Consider the following 18,571-nt stretch of genomic DNA (forward strand, 5'->3'; position numbering starts at 1 on the left):
TGCTCCCAGGAACAGATCCAGTGGAGATGGGATGGGGCCGGTAACTCAGAGAATTAGAGCACGTGGCTAAGAACCACAATGTAGGGGTTCGAATCCCTCATCACCCACAACTGGCTTAAAAGTGTTTCTAGACTAATATTTCTTTGGTAGCAACGTAAGCTGTATTGAATTTGAAGCACCGGCCTCAAGGGTGAGCCACAAAAGCCTCAAACCATTGAGCTACATTGCTACAGGTCCAACCCCTTCTAGACTTATATTTGGTATCAAGGCTCTGTTACTTTCGACATAAAATAGGGTTCCACTTCTGGCCAACACCACCATTTACCCTTGAAGTTCACATGCAACTTCCCAGATTCCCACACTGTTCATCTTGGCATTCATCACCTGAGCCACAACTGAACCTCCCAGATTTCATAAAAGGGGATTTTGTTTTAATCTTGGTGAGCAATCGGAGTATAGAATTGCTAGCAAGACTACCTACAAGACTCACAATCACAGCAGGGCCTGTTTGGCTGTATGTGACCGTACCTGAGTGGGGCCCACCAATTCGCACCATATTTTGAATCTTTTGATAGGGTGGGTACCACCAAGTCACCAACTCCACCCAAAATCATAATTGTGTGGGCCCCATCATTTTACTCATGTTTCGATGGAGTGGGGCACACCATTTTACTCCCACAGAAATAGAGAGATATTTAAACCCGCTTTTCTCCTTTCTCTGCCTCTTCTAGAATTCGAAGATCTTTTTAGGGCAAGAGTTCGAAATTAGGGCAAAAAAAATGGGAATCGAGGTTTTGGCTCTCTCCCTTCCCTCTCCAGCCTCGCAATGTGAGTCTCTCTTTTCTCCTTCCTCTTCCATCTCCAATCCATGCCCTAATTATTTTTTTCTCGATGTAATTGGATTTAATTTAGATATTTTTTTTCTAAATTTGATTTGCAAAATTACAGAATTTTAGACTTATGAGTTTTAGTAGTGTCAGATCAATCTATGTTGATTCACCGCCTCGATTATACTTTTGCTAGCAAATTCCACTACTTTTTTTTTGTTTCGGATCTTCCAAATCACTCCCCAATAATCTAAACTGTTTTCACACAGTGAGATTTCGCTGCAGGAGAAACACCAAGCGGAAATTTCTGGAACTGTAGATTGTTTTTCCCTTTTTTTTCTCGATGGAATGAACATTTAACTAATAAAGAGAAAAAAGATTAGTGTATCAAGATTGATAAGTGCTGGGAAGTAAGCCATAATTTCAAGGGCTGTAGAGTTAGAGATGTTTATGTCTTCAAGAAATATGAAGTGGGTTTTAGTTAGTTTGTTTTCTCTACAAGGCTAGTGAAATGAGCTGAAGAGTTGTGTAAGTGGACATTCCAAAGTGCTTGGACAGGATGTGGAATTATAAATGGGGTCAGTCTAGTCTTTTCCGGATCGGATTAATGGTTCAGCTGACCAAACTGCGACATCATGCTGGTGCTATAAACACAAATTTGAAATAGAAAAAAAATGAACTAATTAGAAAAAAATAATGCAAAATAGACAACCAACCAATACAATTGAAATTCACCCTTCCACTTGGGAGGACATCAGATAACCAAAATCATAAATGACTAAATTGGGTTGATAATGTAATTACGGGGAAGGGATGTTTTGATCCTTACCAACAAAAGAAGTTATAATGAACCCACTTAAGAAAATTATAATTGTGATAACTTTTGGTTGCAGTTATAAAGCATACAGTCAATCTGTCAAACATAATAAATAAAGGTACTTTATCGAAATGCAAATGATTGTGCTGAATAAAAATAAAATTGAATTGTCAGGTTAGTTGTTGAAGTGTAGCAAAAACTTCAATTGTTAGTACATGAGCTTTCATGGTTGCTCCGTAAAAATGATATGTCTAGCTGTGTTGTCAACTTTATCATCCATCATGCTCTCTCAAGATAGTTATCTTTCTCGTCATTATTATTTGAATTGGTGAAATAAGATTTTATTAGAAAGACAAAAGAAGAGTACCAAAGTCCCCAAATTGGTGAAATAAGATTTTATTAGAAACGCAAACGAAGAGTACAAAATTCCCCCAAAGCCGACAAAGAAGCAATAAAACAAGTTAAGTATGTTCTTGGGCTTTTGGATCTGTCCTTGTTCACTGTTTCTTAATGAAATATTTCCCATATATCAACTGGATAAATAAGTATTTCTGCTCATTGCTTGATTTTTGCAATCTATCTGTTATTAGCTTTCTCAAAAAAAAAAAAAAAAAAAAAAAAAACAATTTAAGCGTGTTATGCCCAACTTGTAACATGATACCTTGATGTTTGCCATGTGGCAAATGCCCTTTAGAATAGAAAAAAGGTAAACTGTTCTTATTTTTAAAAAGGGTAGACATCTTCTTTTATCTCGAGGAAAGGCACTGTAAGCACTTTTTTTTTTGAATGATAAGGCACTACAAACACTTCTGTAGTTAGTCTATGAACTTTCATGGTTTCTCCTTAAAAATGATATGTCTAGCCATGTTGGCAACTTTATCATCCTTCATCCTGTCTCAAGATAGTTATCCTTCTCCTCATTATTATTATTTGAATTGGTGAAAAAAATCTCATTAGAAAGACAAAAGAAGAGTATAAAAGTCCCCCAAAGCCGACAAGGATGCAATAAAACAAGTATGTTCGTAGACTTTTGGATCTGTCCTTGTTCATAGTTTCTTAATGAAATATTTCCCATATATCAACTAGATAAATAAGTATTTCTGCTCATTGCCTGATTTTTGTGATCTCTCTGTTATTAGCTTTCTCAAAAAGATAAAACAAGTTAAGCGTATTATGCCAGAACATCAACTTTTAGCATGATAACTTGATGCTTGCCATATACAAGCCTGGGAGGCTCGTCAACGTACGGAAAGCATTATAAATTAAAATATAATTATAAAAAACATTATAATTAAAATATATCTATTAAAACGTAGATTGGTAGACAAAATATACCAAAATTCATTTAAAAAGTAAACAGGAATCAATGTGAAAACTGGAAACAATATGTTTGGTCTATTTCTCCATGTGAAAAAAGAGGAAAAAAAAAATCAGGTATTTCGGCCGATATGTATCGACTTGTCCACTGGTGACAAGCCAACTGGTCCAATATTTTGAACCTTGTCGTTCTATGTGAATGAAGCTCTTTATTAACGCATCTTAATGGATGCAAGCAGCCAACTTATCATGTAGTCAGAAAACGATGTGGTCAGCTGGCTTTGTTATATAGCGTTGATACCATTGTTTTGTTTACAATCGGGCTTAAGTAATGTATTTTCTTGATCGCTATTTCTGATTTTTGTTAATGGCAGGGGAGCGGGTATCGTCGTCTAACCAAGCTAGTACAAGGGGTGTAACTGAGACAGGGAGCATAGAACTCAGAGCTTCAAACATTGCCTACCAAGCTTCATCATTCAGGTATTTGTTGCTCCTAGGAAATGCAGTGCCGATTGATACGTGAAGAAACCGTTTAAAAAAATGATATGTGAACAACAAGTGTGCAGAAAATGCAAATTAGAACTGCCATTAACACAAACAGAAATTCGTAATGTTGTAAAAACTCTATTTATTTGGGATCATTTCAAGGAGTTGATTTGCTTCTTTACAAGTTTGCTGGAAATGCATATTGGAAGTTGGAACTGTCATTAACACTACCAGAAATTTGTAATGTTGTAAAATTACAATTTATCTGGGATCCTCTCATGGAGTTGACTAGGCTTCTTTACAAGTCTTTAACTTCATGACATGTAGTTAATCTGATTGAACTACAAATATGCATTCGAAAATGATAGAAGTTTGAGCACTTGTTGGGAAATTTGGCAAAACTCTTCCTTGAAATAATAAACTATATTGTAAATGTTTATTATTCTACAAATCATTTGAATTGGCGTTTCTCATATAATTGAAAGTTGTTTTTTATTTATTTGCCCTGATGCTTTAAGTTGTTATGGATACACATCTGTTTGTTGACAAAAGATAATTGCCAAAAGGGAGATGAAGCCAATTACAAAAACACTAGGACATTGATAGAAATTGAGAATAAATGGAAGAAAATAGATATATCAATAAGCCATTCAAGAAAAAAAAAAGATAGATCAAGAAAGAAGCTGAATAGAATCACTCTAATCTACATTTGTGCTTCAACACTCCAAAACCATGAAAATTCCAGTAAAAGACTAACTGAATCCAGCAATAATCGCCGTAACTCTAAAACCCTAATTAAATTTCAGCATGTGTTGAAGATCAATCTGACTTAGAAACACATATTATAAAACCCCGAACACAAGTAAAACCTAATTTTCACACCCCAAAGTTATTGAAATTCTTGTATAAGATGACCTTAGTCGGCTTAATAACATAACTAGAATACTGATAAAACTAAAAAAAATCATATATACGTTCACTAAAAATTAAATTGGACCCACCAAAACTCGCTTAAAACATGACTTATGACTCCTAAACCCTCCAATGATAGCAGTAAACAAATATGATTACAGCTAGCCATTTCAAAAAAAAAAAAAAAAAAGAGAAAAAGAAAAGAAAAGAAAAAAAGATTACAACCAAAACCATGGTTCCAGCCTTTCAGGTTTAGGAAGGCATTTTATGCGGAATTCCTGGAGCACATTGTTCGGGTCTGGAATTTTTTGGAATCCCAATTGGAATGTTTTTATGGAGATTTTTGTTCCAGATTCCATTTTGTAAAGGGAGTTTATGGGAATTTGGTGTGGAATTTGACTCCTGAGCTCTATTCCTTTGGTATTAAATTCTTTTGTCAAGTTTATTAACAAACAGAGCGTTATTACCTCAATTAATTTCTATCCAACTTATGATGATGTGTTCTATACTTCTATGACATGTTTATGTTGATATTTTTTTACTCTTCATCAAATTCATCCACCTTGTTTTTTTAGAAAATACTTTACGGAATCCAACTTTTCTTGTCAAAGCATAATTGCTTGCAAATTCAAATTTTACCTGTGCCATATCCATCCATATTGCGTCATCAGACTATAGGCTATAGGTTGAATATGCTGATCAGGGGAAGTTAAATTCACTCCCTCTATTGCCATCGGCAAGGTGAAAGAAAAGATCCCTTATCTCTAAGCCTCACTGTGGGTATAATGAGTCGTGCAATGATGACTCAGTCTCATCAGCATCATCTTGAGGCAGGTTCAACCTTAATGCTCATTTGTTGCGATGAAGTCTTCATGCTTAAGTCCAGTCTTCCTATCTTGATAATGCACCAAGAGAGCTGTTCCCATCTCAATAGCTGGGTAGAGAACCCTCTTGTAGTGGGGGAATGCTATGCAAGGTGGAGAGACCCATCACTGGGAAGGCAGGCGAGTTCTGCTCCTGCATATCTGTGAGCATAGGGTATTTGAAATCCATCGCAGTCATTCTCAGTTGAAGAATTGAAAATCCTATGATGATTCTTGACCTCGAAGGCATGGATAAACCTCCCTTCCTCAAAATGGTAAGGGGGAAATAATGAAGTCATTCCGTAATTGTTTCCATGCTCCAGATGCTGTGTCTCTGTTGGCATTTCCCAAATATGACAGCTGCCATGGATTCCGAGCAGCATCATAGGAATTTTTCAATGAGGCCAGATAATTTCATTAGCAATCTGTTTTGCTGATTCATCTTTTCTGAAAAACTTTGAGGTAATATGCATAAATTGTTCTTAACATTGCCCATGGATTAGTGTTTTAAGATATATATTTTACTCATTAATTTTTTTTCGTAATAGTTTCCTGTAGGTCTTAGCATTTTTCACGATTCACCTGTTGATTTGCTATGATTTTCTTTATGATACCATGTTCATTGCCCCCCAGCTAATCTTGTGCAAATGCTCAGGAAGTAACTAGTGTCATGAGTAGTAAGCTTAGTGTTTAGCTATAGCAGTTGTATTTAATGGAATTGAAAGTGGCATAGAATAAATGAATGCTTTTCCAATGTGTGCATTGCTTTTTATTGGTCGCTTTATTTATAGGAATTCCTCATTTTGATTAATCTCTTAAAATTTACCATATTTGTTTGATAATGGGTCTGTTTTTATAGGTTTGCCAACCATGTGTCCATCATAACTTTGTGGCATCTTGTAATAATTTTCATGCCCTAAATGGCTATAGTTAATGTTGCTCCTTGGTTTCATGTTCATAGCTTTCTTTTCCCTTTTCTAGGGGAATAAGTGCCCTAGCTTTGTTTTTCATGTGTGACCTAATCTAGTTTCATCTTTAGTTTGTTATATGTGGAATTCCTCTACGTTACAGTTTTTCCTCATCGCTTTTCTTTGATCTTACTTTATCTTATAAGCAAATCCAATGTGTTTGCTTTTGCTTTGGCACTTGTTATTGCACATAGCTATAATGTTGTTACACTCATAGCATATGTAATAGATATGAAAGTCAATGCATGCTATTTGGATCTATATCTTATGGCAGTATTTTCACTCCATTAGGTTACTGGCACGGTCAACATGTACAACTCAAATGTTCCAACATTATTCTAGGATCCAAATGGAAGCTTCGGTTAGATCATGTCTCCCAAAGAGTAATATAGTTAACTCAGGATGGCTTGGTCCACCTTCATTAGACGGGAAGCGACCACTTGAAACACTTTCTTTCTCTTTGGGGGCATTGCCATTAATGACTTCTAAAACTCAAGAAGCATCTAGTAAACTTATTGTTGGCGATGAAAAGGTGGGTGTTTTGTTGCTTAACCTTGGAGGCCCAGAGACTCTTGAAGACGTGCAGCCTTTCTTATTTAATCTTTTTGCCGACCCGGTAAATATATCTTGCCTTTTGTGTTGATTATTGTTTAATTTAATGGATCTTTACATTTCCTGCATCCTATGAGATTTAGATCAACTTACTGGCATATTTTCCTTGCAGAAGATGATATTTGTTTGTCTTAATGCCTGTAAGGGTACTTCTTTCTATCACAAAATTACTTATCAAATCTAAGCACAAAAATTTGGTATATTGATTATTCTACTCTGGCGAATTTTACTAACTAGTATCTACGAAGCATTTTGAGATCTAATACTCAATATTAATTTTGTTTCTGGATGACCATAGGAAAGTTTAAATAAAGAAAAACTCATAGAATACATTCACAACATTATCTTTCATCCTAGAAGGCTTTTTCTTAATTTCTTTTCCTTCAATTATATATGCCGAGCTATTACACAAGGCAATAAATAAGTCTGTTCCTATATCTTTCAATGTAAATGAAATTATTTTTTCCATTTAAGTACATTTTGTTGTAATGCAGCATATTGAATCTAAGCGCTAAAATCTTGTATCTTGATGATCAAAGTCTTTATGAATTTACTACTGTCATGATAGATGTACTAATATTAATATTGATGATCATTTAGGTGGTTTTATTACTTATGGTGCCGCTTGCTAACATATAGAACTCTTTCCTGATTGCTTCTATATTTTTCATTAGAAATGGAACGATTTTGCCTGGTTACCATGGTGTTTTAATTATTGGAAAATAATATTACGAGCAGAACTATTGTGGAGGTTAATATGGATTAAGTTTTATGTAGAATATTTTTATATTTCCAACTTGTTATTCCTTTTCTATTATGTAGGTTATTAGTGTCTTGAAATAGTTGTTGACATATGTCTCAATTTTTTATCCAGTTCCCAAAGTTGATGAAAAAAAAGGAACAAGTTCTGACTTTGAAGCAAGGGAATGCTGGGAAAGTTAGAGAGATTCCCCATGACCTGTGAGCTGTGGCCATGTTGTTCTGTGTTGTGTAATGTCTCTAGGTAGTCCAAACCATTTACTGCTAATGGTCATGGCCCTCACCAGCCTTTGTGGCTTTGTCACATTGGAAGCTCCTTTTCCCTAAGCTTTGGATTGAGGGACACTCACAGTGGGAATTTGCTTTTTTTCTTTTGTCCTTTTACTTTTTTTTTTATAAGTTCATTGAAGAAGTTCTATCTGCTCAATGAGTGACCCCCCCCTTCCCTTTTTTTGTCCACTACTGCTTATGAATCTAGAGAAAGGGGTAAATTGATGGTTTAACGAACAGGATCAAGAATCATTATTATTTCCACACAAGAAAGGGGTAAATTGACTGTTTAACTCTCAGTGTATTTATGCTAGTAATGCTTGTTATGCCACATTATAGGTTTGTGTTATTGTGTACATATATATGTAGGCTAGTTAAGACTTAAGAATGTGTCCCTGAGGGTGAGTTCGGTCTGTGGATAGACACTGATCTTTCTTTTAACTCTTTTGGGTGTACTTTATTTGGTGTTTATTCATATTTTCTGGCTCGTCATTTGAACTTTTAACTCTTTTGGGCATTGATAAAATTTATTTGGTGACTATTCATTAGTTTTACATTGTCATTTACACTGGTAAATAAACTTTATTTGGTTTTTCATAATGGTTAAACAGTGACAGGGGAATAAACTTTATTTGGTGACTATTGATTAGTTTTACATCGTCATTTACACCGGTAATCGTCAGTGAAGCCCTGATTGTACAAAAATGACAGGATATTATCCGGTTGCCAAGATTGCTCTGCTTTCTTCAAAAGCCCTTGGCACAATTCATATCGGTTCTCAGAGCACCCAAGAGCAAAGCAGGTTATGCTTCCATTGGCGGTGGTTCACCTCTTCGACGAATAACTGACGCACAGGCATGATTTATATAAACTCGCATTTCCTTTTGGTAATTTAATTTATTGTGGATTTTTGTCCTTTGTTCAAGAACTGTATTTGTTGTTTGTTTTGAAGCATATCTTTTGCACTACTCAAATATTTCTTGATCTACTTAATATTTCCATATTTGCCACACCCAAATCCCAATCTATCATTAAAACCAAAGTTTATGTTGCCCTTTATTATTTCTGAGATTTGCAGTATAGTTTTTAGACAGAAATAATTGCAAAAATCTCTCACAGCAATAATGAATAAGCCAGTTGCATATCTGTCTTTTTTTGGCATTTCCATAAAGAATCGAAATTAGGTTGCAGCATTAGAGGATTTCATATGAGAATGTCTTCATTTGGCCTTTCCATAAACAGTTGACACTACTTTGCACCTTAAAAAGATTTCATATGAGGAGTAATCTATACAATTGGTCAACATAAGCCTGGCTATTGTGGTTGTCTGTTGAGTAGTCTATCTTAAAAATAAGTATCGAGTTTTTTGCAATCGTAAACTAGGGTTGAGAAATCTTGCTAACATGTTCTATATTTCCTATTCACACCCCCTCCTCTGATCGATAACATAAACCATATTTAAAAAAATCAAAAAACAATTAAAAGATTAATAGAGCTTGCCCAATGGCCAAGGCGAGGCTAGGAACTCCCTCTCTAGCAAGGGAATATCAAACATCTCACTGGGTTCTCTCACGATATGCGAGAAGGTTACATCAGACTCTACTTAAATCAAGGACATCATTAACAACAAGAGTGAACCGATTATCGAAAGAGCCTAAGATGTCATTTGTAGCCATAGTGACAGCATTTGAAGCATTCCTTTCCACCTTGGGTTGCCCCCTTAGGTCGCTATTAAAGATTCGAAGACTAGTTAAGAATGTGGTTTTAAATTTTCAAGAAGCGACCAAACTATTTCCATTATCATCCCCAATGAAACACATACTGAGACCAAAACCGTAAATGTATTAGCGGTATAATACTATATTGGTATGTGTTACATAATTGTATTCATATGTATTGCATGTGAAATGTGGTGCATACACTATGTATAAATATCTATATGAATTATAAATGAAATGTGGTATATGAATTATATATGAAATGTAGTATTCCCTGAATTATCAGACATGCTCTATAGCGTGTGTCACTAGTTTTAGATGTTGTTAAACCATTATGGATGGTTGTATTGCGTATGTGATGGTTTCTAAGTGTATATTTGTGCTTATTTAATTTTTTTTTTTTCAAGTTTCATATTAAAATTCTATTATTTACATATGCTTACATACATTTCTATGATTTTATAGGATTTCCAGTAAATTTTCTAACCGAAACTGAAACATTTCTGTTCTTGTGGTGACCGAAATCAAAACCAAAAATGAAATTTAAAACCTTGGTTTAGGAGTGCATATTCTTTTTCGAAAGACTTTGAAACTATCAGACTATTCTATGGTTCTATCTTTCACTTGGGACGATATTTGAGTGTGTTATGGAGGCTCATTATGAAGTCTAAATTAAGATAAAGTATCGGCTTGGGTATAGGAATAATGTAAGGAAATTAACCAACTTCTTGTTTGCTAGGGTAAGTGAAGAGTGGAAGGAATGATTTGGAAAGGTAAGATAGATTCCAAAGGGTGGAAGATGGTAACTAGGAAGGGAAAGAATTGTAGAAGAAGATGATTGAAAGTGGTAAACCCCACTAAGGGGGAGCATGGAAATGCCAATGTTGTGTACATGTGAACTTCCAATCAAGATGAGAATTTGTGTCAAGAATGGAAGATAGTAGCCATTAGTAGGCTTCTTGTTTGTCACAACAAAGAAATGAGAGGAAGGGGAATGGAGAGAAGAAGAGACCAATACCTTGTTGAAGATGCAAGGCACTTTCTTCCATATGTGAGAGTTGACAGAGAGGGACATTTTAGAAGCTTACCTTTCAAAAATGTGGTTTCAAAGGAAATAATAAGAGGGAGGGGATGTTAGGGTGATTACTTGTTAGTTCCATTTGATTGTTTTTGAAGGAAATCGTTGGAATAGAGACAAATACTTAAGCATGCCTAGTAGGGAGGATTAAGGAGCCAATATGGTAGCCCGAAGACATAGTTTTAAATTTCCACCAAAACCGACACAAAATGACCAAAATGTTTTCATTTTCATCCCCACCGCAACACATCGAAACCGAAACACATAGGGAAACCGGAACCGTAAATGTATTAGTGGTATGTTACACCAGTATGTTTGTTTTCTTTTTAAATTTTTTTTGTTTCCTTGGGCTTCTAGATTTTTCATAGTTTTTTGCGTTGATTGTTGAGGGCAACCAAAGAGTTAGAGACCCTCAAAATTGATCATTTTTCTAGCTTTTTTTAGCCGAGGGTAACTCTAATGCTCAATAGGGAATCCTTTAGGAAGCCCCACTTGTAGCAGCATATAAGACTTCTGTTAGATGACGACTCTAATGAAAATCAAGATATGTGATGCCTTGAATATGGATGAGATTTTATTCGTGAATATACGTGTGATGTTAAGATGTGGAATTTGACAACCACATATCCATTCCAAACTGAAAAGGAAGATGTGGGGTGTGGTCCTTAAGATTTTGGGAATCTTGGCTCAAGAGCTCTATGGAAAATGAAAAGAGAAGTTAGGGAAGGAGACCAAAGAACAAATGACCTAAGTGGACTTGCTGTCCAACTTTGGTCGTAAAACTAACTTTTGATGTTTGTTTGTTGGGAAACGCAAGGTTGGTGGGAGTTGGTGGTGAAGGGAGATTGTGTTGGCCTTTATGAGTCCAACTAGCGTTACGGATTCGACTTAAGCCAAAGTGCGTGCTCTCCTCACCAGCACTCAATTGTTCCACTGCTTCCTCAACGAGCTGGAAAGGGAGTTTGTGGGTGGAAGATGACTCATCTAATGAAATCTCTTGGATTCTAATTTGTATAGAATCCTAGACATGTGTAGAGGAAAAAACATTCTTAATATAAGTAAAGGTTAAAAGAATAGAGGAAAAGAAAGAAGAAATCAGAAGACGAGATAGAGTTGGATAAATAGATGAAGAAGGAAGAAAGAGAAAGAGAAAGAGAAAGAGAAGTAATTTGTTTTATTGGGAAAACTCAACCCACACAAGAATATGCAAAGAGGACCCATATAGAATTTGCAAAATTAAGCGACTTAGTCACATGGAAAAAGACGAAAATACAGAAATATTCCTCTACTCTAAACCAAACCCAACCCCCCCGCCCCCGCGCAGCAAAAATTAATAAACCCCTTTCTACCTTGTAGCTATACAAATAATGGGCCCCATCCCATCCAACCTTTATTCTTCTACGCCCATCTCAAGTTGGAACACAGATATCACACATACCTAGCTTACCAATAATGTTATGAAGACGAGCCCAAACTGTAGCGCTGTTATATATAAGCCAATTGAGTGACAGATCGAACAAATGGAGTGGAGATAGTCTGAGAGTATACTTTCTTACCGATAATCATAATCCAATATTTAATAAGCTTTTTTCTATTTTTAGGGCAATTTCAATCATCTTCAAGTGACTATTTTGCATCTGCCCAACTACAATCCGCTTGAAGCACTAGTGCCTCTATGAGCCAGGCACTTTGTTGAATTTTCCAATTAAATCTTATCTAAACTACATTAACTGAATCTCGGTACCTTTTTTATGCTGTAATCAAGGTTTTAAATTTCGGTTTCGGGGGTAATTCCGTTTCTCACTGAAACTGAAATTTTACCCGAAATCCTGAAATACGGTAAAGGCGCTCGAAATGTCGTTTTTTTGGGCAGAAATTTCGGTTGAAATTCTCTAAAGGAATAAAAAATTAATATTTTATCAAAATTTTTGCCGAAATTTCGATCAAATTTCGGCAATTTCGGTTTCGGTCCTCACTAAAATCCGAAATTAAAACCTTGGTTTTAATTAGTGTTTCCAGGCCCAAGATAAAGAGAGGTCAGATACCAATCTCCTCACAGTGAAATTAGTGTTCATAAAAGCATCAAATGGCTATCTTCTTTTACGTTCATCGATGCTTGTTATTGATCCTATATTGGCTTCTTTTGTTGCCTGTTTTAGGCTGAAGAGTTGAGGAAGTTCCTTAGTGCAAAGGATGTACCTGCTAAGGTGTACGTTGGAATGCGTTACTGGCATCCTTTCACTGAAGAAGCTATCGAACAGGTAATAAATTTCAATAACGATTTGTTGTGTATTGAATCCCTACCCCCCCCCCCCCCCCCCCCCCCCCCCCAACACACACACACACACTACCACCACCACCACGCGCGCGCGCACACACACACACACAAAAACTATGGGTGAATGTGGCTAATCTGTTAACCTTTTGAGTTCTGAATTTTTTTTTCTGGCTGCTCTGTGGCTCCTGATACCACTGTCTTGTCAGTAGCACATATACTTCTCCGTAAAAAACTGTCATGTAATGCTGTTTTCTCAGCCTTCATAAGCTCTCTGTGACATGGTATTCACAAACTAGACGTCAACTATCTAACATGGAGATCAAGAAATCTTTTCATATCGCTTTCTATTGTACTCCTTTGGATGCTTCTTTCAGGCTGCATTTGTTGTTTGCCACCTTTGATAATGAATTGCTTTTTTTGTTACAAAAGTGAATGTAACTTTGTCTCTTAAAACAGCTCCAGTGTGCTCGAAACCAAGGGGCCGTTTGGATACACGAATTTTAGAATCCTGGATTTCCTCAAAATCCTGGATAGAAGATGAGAGAAGAAAGGAGACCGTCTGTCGTTTTCTGATCTCACACCCTTCTTTCCGTCTAGCTAGTGAGCAGGAGATCGTCCGTTTCCTGGTTTTAGAAATCTCAAGATGTGGGAGAGATTTCTAAAACCTGAATTTCTTACTTAAAATCCAAGAAACAGTGCCCTGACAGCATCCAACATCTTGATCATGAACCATCTTTTACACGGTTTTCAAACTAAAACCTGGATTCTAAAATCCGCGTATCCAAACGGCCCCTAACAGAATTTTCTTTGATATTCTTTAGTACGGAAGGTTGAGGTAGAATTCTGCTGTTTGGATGGTTTTTTTTTTCCACCTTTTCTGGTTTTTCCCATTTTAATCCATTTGTTCTACGATAGTTGATGGATTTGTAAGGAAACATTGTTTTCTTGAGAATAAAAACTCTTGGAGTTGAGGGAGTAATATTTTTTTACACTTGTCACAATCATCATTTGTGTTATCTTTGCAGATTAAAAGGGATGGAATCACTAAGCTTGTTGTGCTTCCTCTTTACCCACAGTTTTCAATTTCTACTAGTGGTTCAAGCCTTCGTCTATTGGAGAGTATATTCAAGTGATGCATTTCTAAGAACATATTGCTATCACAGTCTGATGCTTCAACATAAAAAAACCAACTCCAATTTTATCTCACATTGCCTTATATTGGATTTTTAGGGAGGATGAGTATCTGGTTAACATGCAGCATACGGTTATACCTTCATGGTACCAGCGTGAAGGATACATCAAAGCCATGGCAAATTTAATTGAACAGGAGTTACAAAAATTTGAATGCCCTGAAAAGGTATGAACCTTTTCATTTGATTATGATCAGCCGTTTTCTTTTGCTTCTACTTAATTTTCTCCTAGTAGCATAAGTGAGCTTTGTTTAGAGTATGTATGTTAGTAGTATGTGTACATGCCATAATCAAATAATGTTGACCTAGATTTAGCACTGTTGCTGCCTTATAAAGATAGCAGAAGTGTATGTTCACAACAATGCCTGCATGTCAATCTTACTTATGGCGAAACCAATGTTTCAAAACTTCTCCAACCGTCGACTCGGTCTGAGTTGACTCCACTTTATCTTGGCTGAGTTCTTGTCCGAGTCCGCATTTTGCCCTCCCAAGTCAATCATAACTTATTTGCTTCCTTCTAGTTATGATGGCGTCAACCGAGTCCTCGGCCGGACCGGGCCGGGCCGAGTCAATTAGGATTTGCTTTGACTGCGTTTGGGACCACGTCCACATTTTGAAACACTGGTTGAAAGCCATGACCAGCAGTGTTGTTCGAAACTTCAAAATCAGTTCAGTTATCTGCAAGTAGTCATACACTGTTGATTGTAGTTTTCTCTGATCAGTGTACACTGTTGGATTGGAGAAATATTTTGATGACGTGATACAAATAGGAGACCTTCATCATAAAAATGCGCATCATTGCTATTGTTCTCAGAACTTTGTAAGTGGTGGTTGTATGTTGTGGTCATTTGTTGTCGGTTTTTTGTTTAAATCTGTAATTTTAAGTGGAACAAATTCTGTATTGCCTCAATGATGAGTCAACACTTCCATTGCACATCATTATTACTGCTCTTGAAACCCTGCGTTATTGTATGTTTTGTATTCATTTGTTGTGTATTCAGGTTTTTTTTAGTAAAGATGTAATTAAGTGGAACAAGAAGCCGTGTGTTTTATTTCAAAAAAAAAAGAAAAGTCCCTGTGTTTGCTCACCGGCTAGTCGCCACTTTCATTGCATGCCCTAGTGGTGACTGGTAGTACTGCATCCTATTCTGAAGTTATTTATTCATAAGCTGACCTGGGAAAATGGATCGTAGGTGATGATATTTTTTAGTGCTCATGGAGTACCGCTTGCATACGTGGAAGAAGCTGGTGATCCATACAAAGCTGAGATGGAGGAGTGTGTGGATTTGATTATGGAAGAACTGGAAAATCGGAACATAACTAATGCATATACTCTAGCTTATCAGGTATTCCATCTTGTTTTCTATTCTATTTTCATAGGTGGATTTGCTAACTTCTTGGACTGCTTTTTGAATCTAGTAAATCCAGCAAAAGTTTTATTATCTCACGCGAACAGGGTCCATGTAAATTTTTTATCTAGTTTCCAGATTCTTGAGATCTTTAACTCCTATTGTGTTTTTAATGAAAATTTCAAACCAGTACATGAATGAAGCTTAATATTCTATCTTGATAATATTGTTTCTATCGACATGAAAAGAAGCCCAAAACCCATGAAAATAAAGGCACCCTCGCAAACAAAAAAGGGAAAACGGCTAATGTTTCTTCCTTATGGGTTTAGTAGCCGCTCTTGCATCAACAACCCCTAGGTCCTAGGATCAGAAACTATCTCTGCTACAGTGATAAATTAAAAGACAGGAGTTTTAGAGAAGATTGATGATAAATTTAAAGAGAAAAGAGTTTTGGAGAAGATCAACCAAGCTGTAGCATAGAGGAAAGGGGAAGAGAACGTAGGAAAGAAGAAGAAGATGTTGTAGGGTTTGGTAAGCACTTCCCATGAAATCCATAGCTTGTATGTGTGCATAGGGGTTGAAAAACAAGTATTACAATAACACCATCATTAATGAAAATGATCCCTATCATAACCCACATCATAAGCCATATAACTGATCCCTAAAACATTAAAGAAACCATTAAAATCATATTCTAATCTCAACTACAGCAAAGCATGGGGAACTAGCTATATTCACAAGTACTTTGTACATATCAATGTTCAAATTATCGGATGAGAAACGGGCGAAGGTATAAGGGAGTTGAATTGGGCTAGTCAATTGATGCAGTCAATTTTTTTTTAATGTGCGAGTCAAAGGAGTTTTGATTGTCTTGGTAAGGCAAAACACAAAATTGGATAAGAACTCATCCAAGGTAAAACCGAGTTGATGGACTTTTAAAACAGTGGTATATATAACCATTCTTTCCAAGCTTCACACTCACCTTTAAGAACATGGACTACATTAATTTCCAAACCTTTGTGTTCCTCATCCTTTCATGTCTTGTAAGTCTTTGTATTTCTCCCACTAGTCATGATTTTACCTTCATCTCTATGTTTTTTTGTTTTATCCTCATTATACTCCTGTTCTTTCATTTGTATGCTTTGTTTTATTATCGTTTTCAGTTAACAAGTTTTGACTGTATTTATAGAGCCGAGTTGGACCTGTGGAATGGTTGAAGCCTTACACTGATGAGACAATTGTTGAGCTTGGGCAAAAGGGTGTAAAAAGTCTTCTTGCCGTCCCTATTAGGTTTGTATTGTTGTCACTCCATTTTGCCCCTGATCCTCTCATGTGTCTGTAATTGGTGTGGTATTTGTTTATTTGACCATGAATTTTGGGTTATCATTTCTTTTGCACTTCTAATATGCAGCTTTGTCAGCGAGCACATTGAAACTCTTGAAGAAATTGATGTAGAGTACAGAGAGTTGGCATTAAAATCTGGCATAGAGAAATGGGGACGTGTTCCAGCCCTGGGGTGTGAGCCGACCTTCATTTCAGATTTGGCAGATGCTGTAATCGAAAGTCTCCCTTATGTTGGAGCAATGGCAGTCTCAAATCTCGAGGCACAACAGGTATCTGTCATGAATTCTGATCTCAATCACATAGCTGAAATGGAATGCGATTTATGAATCATAAAAACTATTCTTCCACAAATCAAATTCTTGAAGATAGTGTTTTGTGACTTTTCTTAATTGAGTTCTACCCCTATCAATTTTTCTATTCATTGAAACTAAAAGATAAAAAAATAGCTATATTAGCATCCCTACCATTGAGGGCGAGCCTTGGTCAATGGTAAGGTTGCTCCATTGTGACCTGGTGATCACGGGTTCGAGTCACGGAAACAGCCTCTCTGCAACGCAGGGGTAAGGCTGCGTACATCTAGCCCTCCCCAGACCCCGCAATGCCAGGAGCCTCATGCGCTGGGCCGCCCTTTTTATTAACATCCCTACCATTCAAAAAAAGAAGCTATATTAGCATCTTTAATATTCTAACTCAGGTTATGGTTCTGGTTCTGGTTATCAGCATCCTTCAGAAGGAATCACGACTGTAAAGCAGGTGCAGTGACAAATACATTCATATAAGTATAGGTTGGACCAATGTTCCAAAATGTAATACTCGGTTGGCACGGTCGAGTACTCGGTTGATGCGATATCAACTCGGGAGAGTCGAGAGAACCCAAAAAATCTCCCTATATCAAAACTCGATCATGACTTGGGTCAAATTAGGGTTAACCGTCTCGATCATTGACATGAAAATTTTGAAAATGGGCTAAGAGGTAACCTTTCTTATCTTGAAAAAGACCCAATCAAATATCCCAGGCTTGGGATTTCATTTAGTACCAATTTCTTAAACATAGGACTAAACATCTACCATGCCTTTCAATTTCTGCAAACGCTGCCTCTGCCTTGTAATATTCCATGATTAGAGATTCTGGTTTTGTGGATGCAGTCTCTTGTCCCCCTCGGTAGTGTCGAAGAGCTATTGGCAGCATATGATTCGCAACGTAGAGGGCTTCCACCACCTGTAACTATGTGGGAATGGGGTTGGACCAAAAGTGCGGAAACCTGGAATGGTAGAGCTGCCATGCTGGCAGTTCTGGTCCTACTGGTCTTGGAAGTGACAACTGGCCAAGGGTTCTTGCACCAGTGGGGCATCTTGCCATTGTCCCATTGAATGAAAAGTTGCAAGTGCCACAAGGGATGAAGCTTACAGTAAGACTTTCTCATTCATATCGTTTTATGATTCCAATGCTACGCATTTTGTTTTCTTTATTGCTGCCTACATGTGCGAGTAGAATTCTAATATGCAGATGTGTTAGTTATGTCAAAGCAATCACATAAACACAATTGTGTATTTTTGTATGGTTACAGGCTTACAGCCAAGTAAACATTTGGGTGCTACATGACATTTTTCATTTAGGCCATGTTTGGCAGCCATGGATTTTTTTTTCATGGAATATTTTTTTTTCCATGGAATATTATTAGCTTACCAAGTGTTGAGAGAGGGTTAGGGAAAGTGGGAGTGGGAGAGAATTGAGAGGGCATTCGTAATTTAAAGAGATGATGCGAAGTGGCAGAATGTGAGG

General features: G+C 36.7%; 1 protein-coding gene across 2 annotated transcripts; it reads left to right on the top strand.

Moving 5' to 3' along the window:
* Positions 1-684: 684 nt before the first annotated feature.
* On the top strand, positions 685-18,386 carry LOC143892735 (ferrochelatase-2, chloroplastic-like). 2 transcript variants are annotated; one of them, XM_077397585.1, is made up of 11 exons: positions 685-828; positions 3,336-3,441; positions 6,482-6,806; positions 8,543-8,686; positions 12,787-12,888; positions 13,931-14,034; positions 14,136-14,262; positions 15,289-15,441; positions 16,634-16,734; positions 16,856-17,057; positions 17,935-18,386. In XM_077397585.1, exons 1-11 carry the CDS (start codon positions 780-782, stop codon positions 18,157-18,159), a joined length of 1,638 nt encoding a protein of 545 aa, XP_077253700.1. In that variant the 5' UTR covers positions 685-779; the 3' UTR covers positions 18,160-18,386. The 2 variants fall into 2 exon arrangements, with proteins under 2 accessions (XP_077253700.1, XP_077253701.1); XM_077397586.1 differs by lacking the exon at positions 17,935-18,386 and adding an exon at positions 17,509-17,744.
* The last annotated feature ends 185 nt before the right edge of the window (positions 18,387-18,571 follow it).

Source organism: Tasmannia lanceolata, unplaced genomic scaffold (genome assembly GCF_043159265.1).
Source record: "Tasmannia lanceolata isolate RefF3 unplaced genomic scaffold, GAP_Taslan_0.1 ptg000015l, whole genome shotgun sequence".
Taxonomy (NCBI): Eukaryota; Viridiplantae; Streptophyta; class Magnoliopsida; order Canellales; family Winteraceae; genus Tasmannia; species Tasmannia lanceolata.

Excerpts from the sequence above, each read along its gene's own strand:
- LOC143892735 (XM_077397585.1), top strand. The coding sequence starts at position 780 with ATGGGAATCGAGGTTTTGGCTCTCTCCCTTCCCTCTCCAGCCTCGCAA. Across the intron at positions 15,442-16,633 it reads CATATACTCTAGCTTATCAG|AGCCGAGTTGGACCTGTGGA; the intron begins GTATTCCATCTT and ends CTGTATTTATAG. Across the intron at positions 16,735-16,855 it reads CTTCTTGCCGTCCCTATTAG|CTTTGTCAGCGAGCACATTG; the intron begins GTTTGTATTGTT and ends TCTAATATGCAG.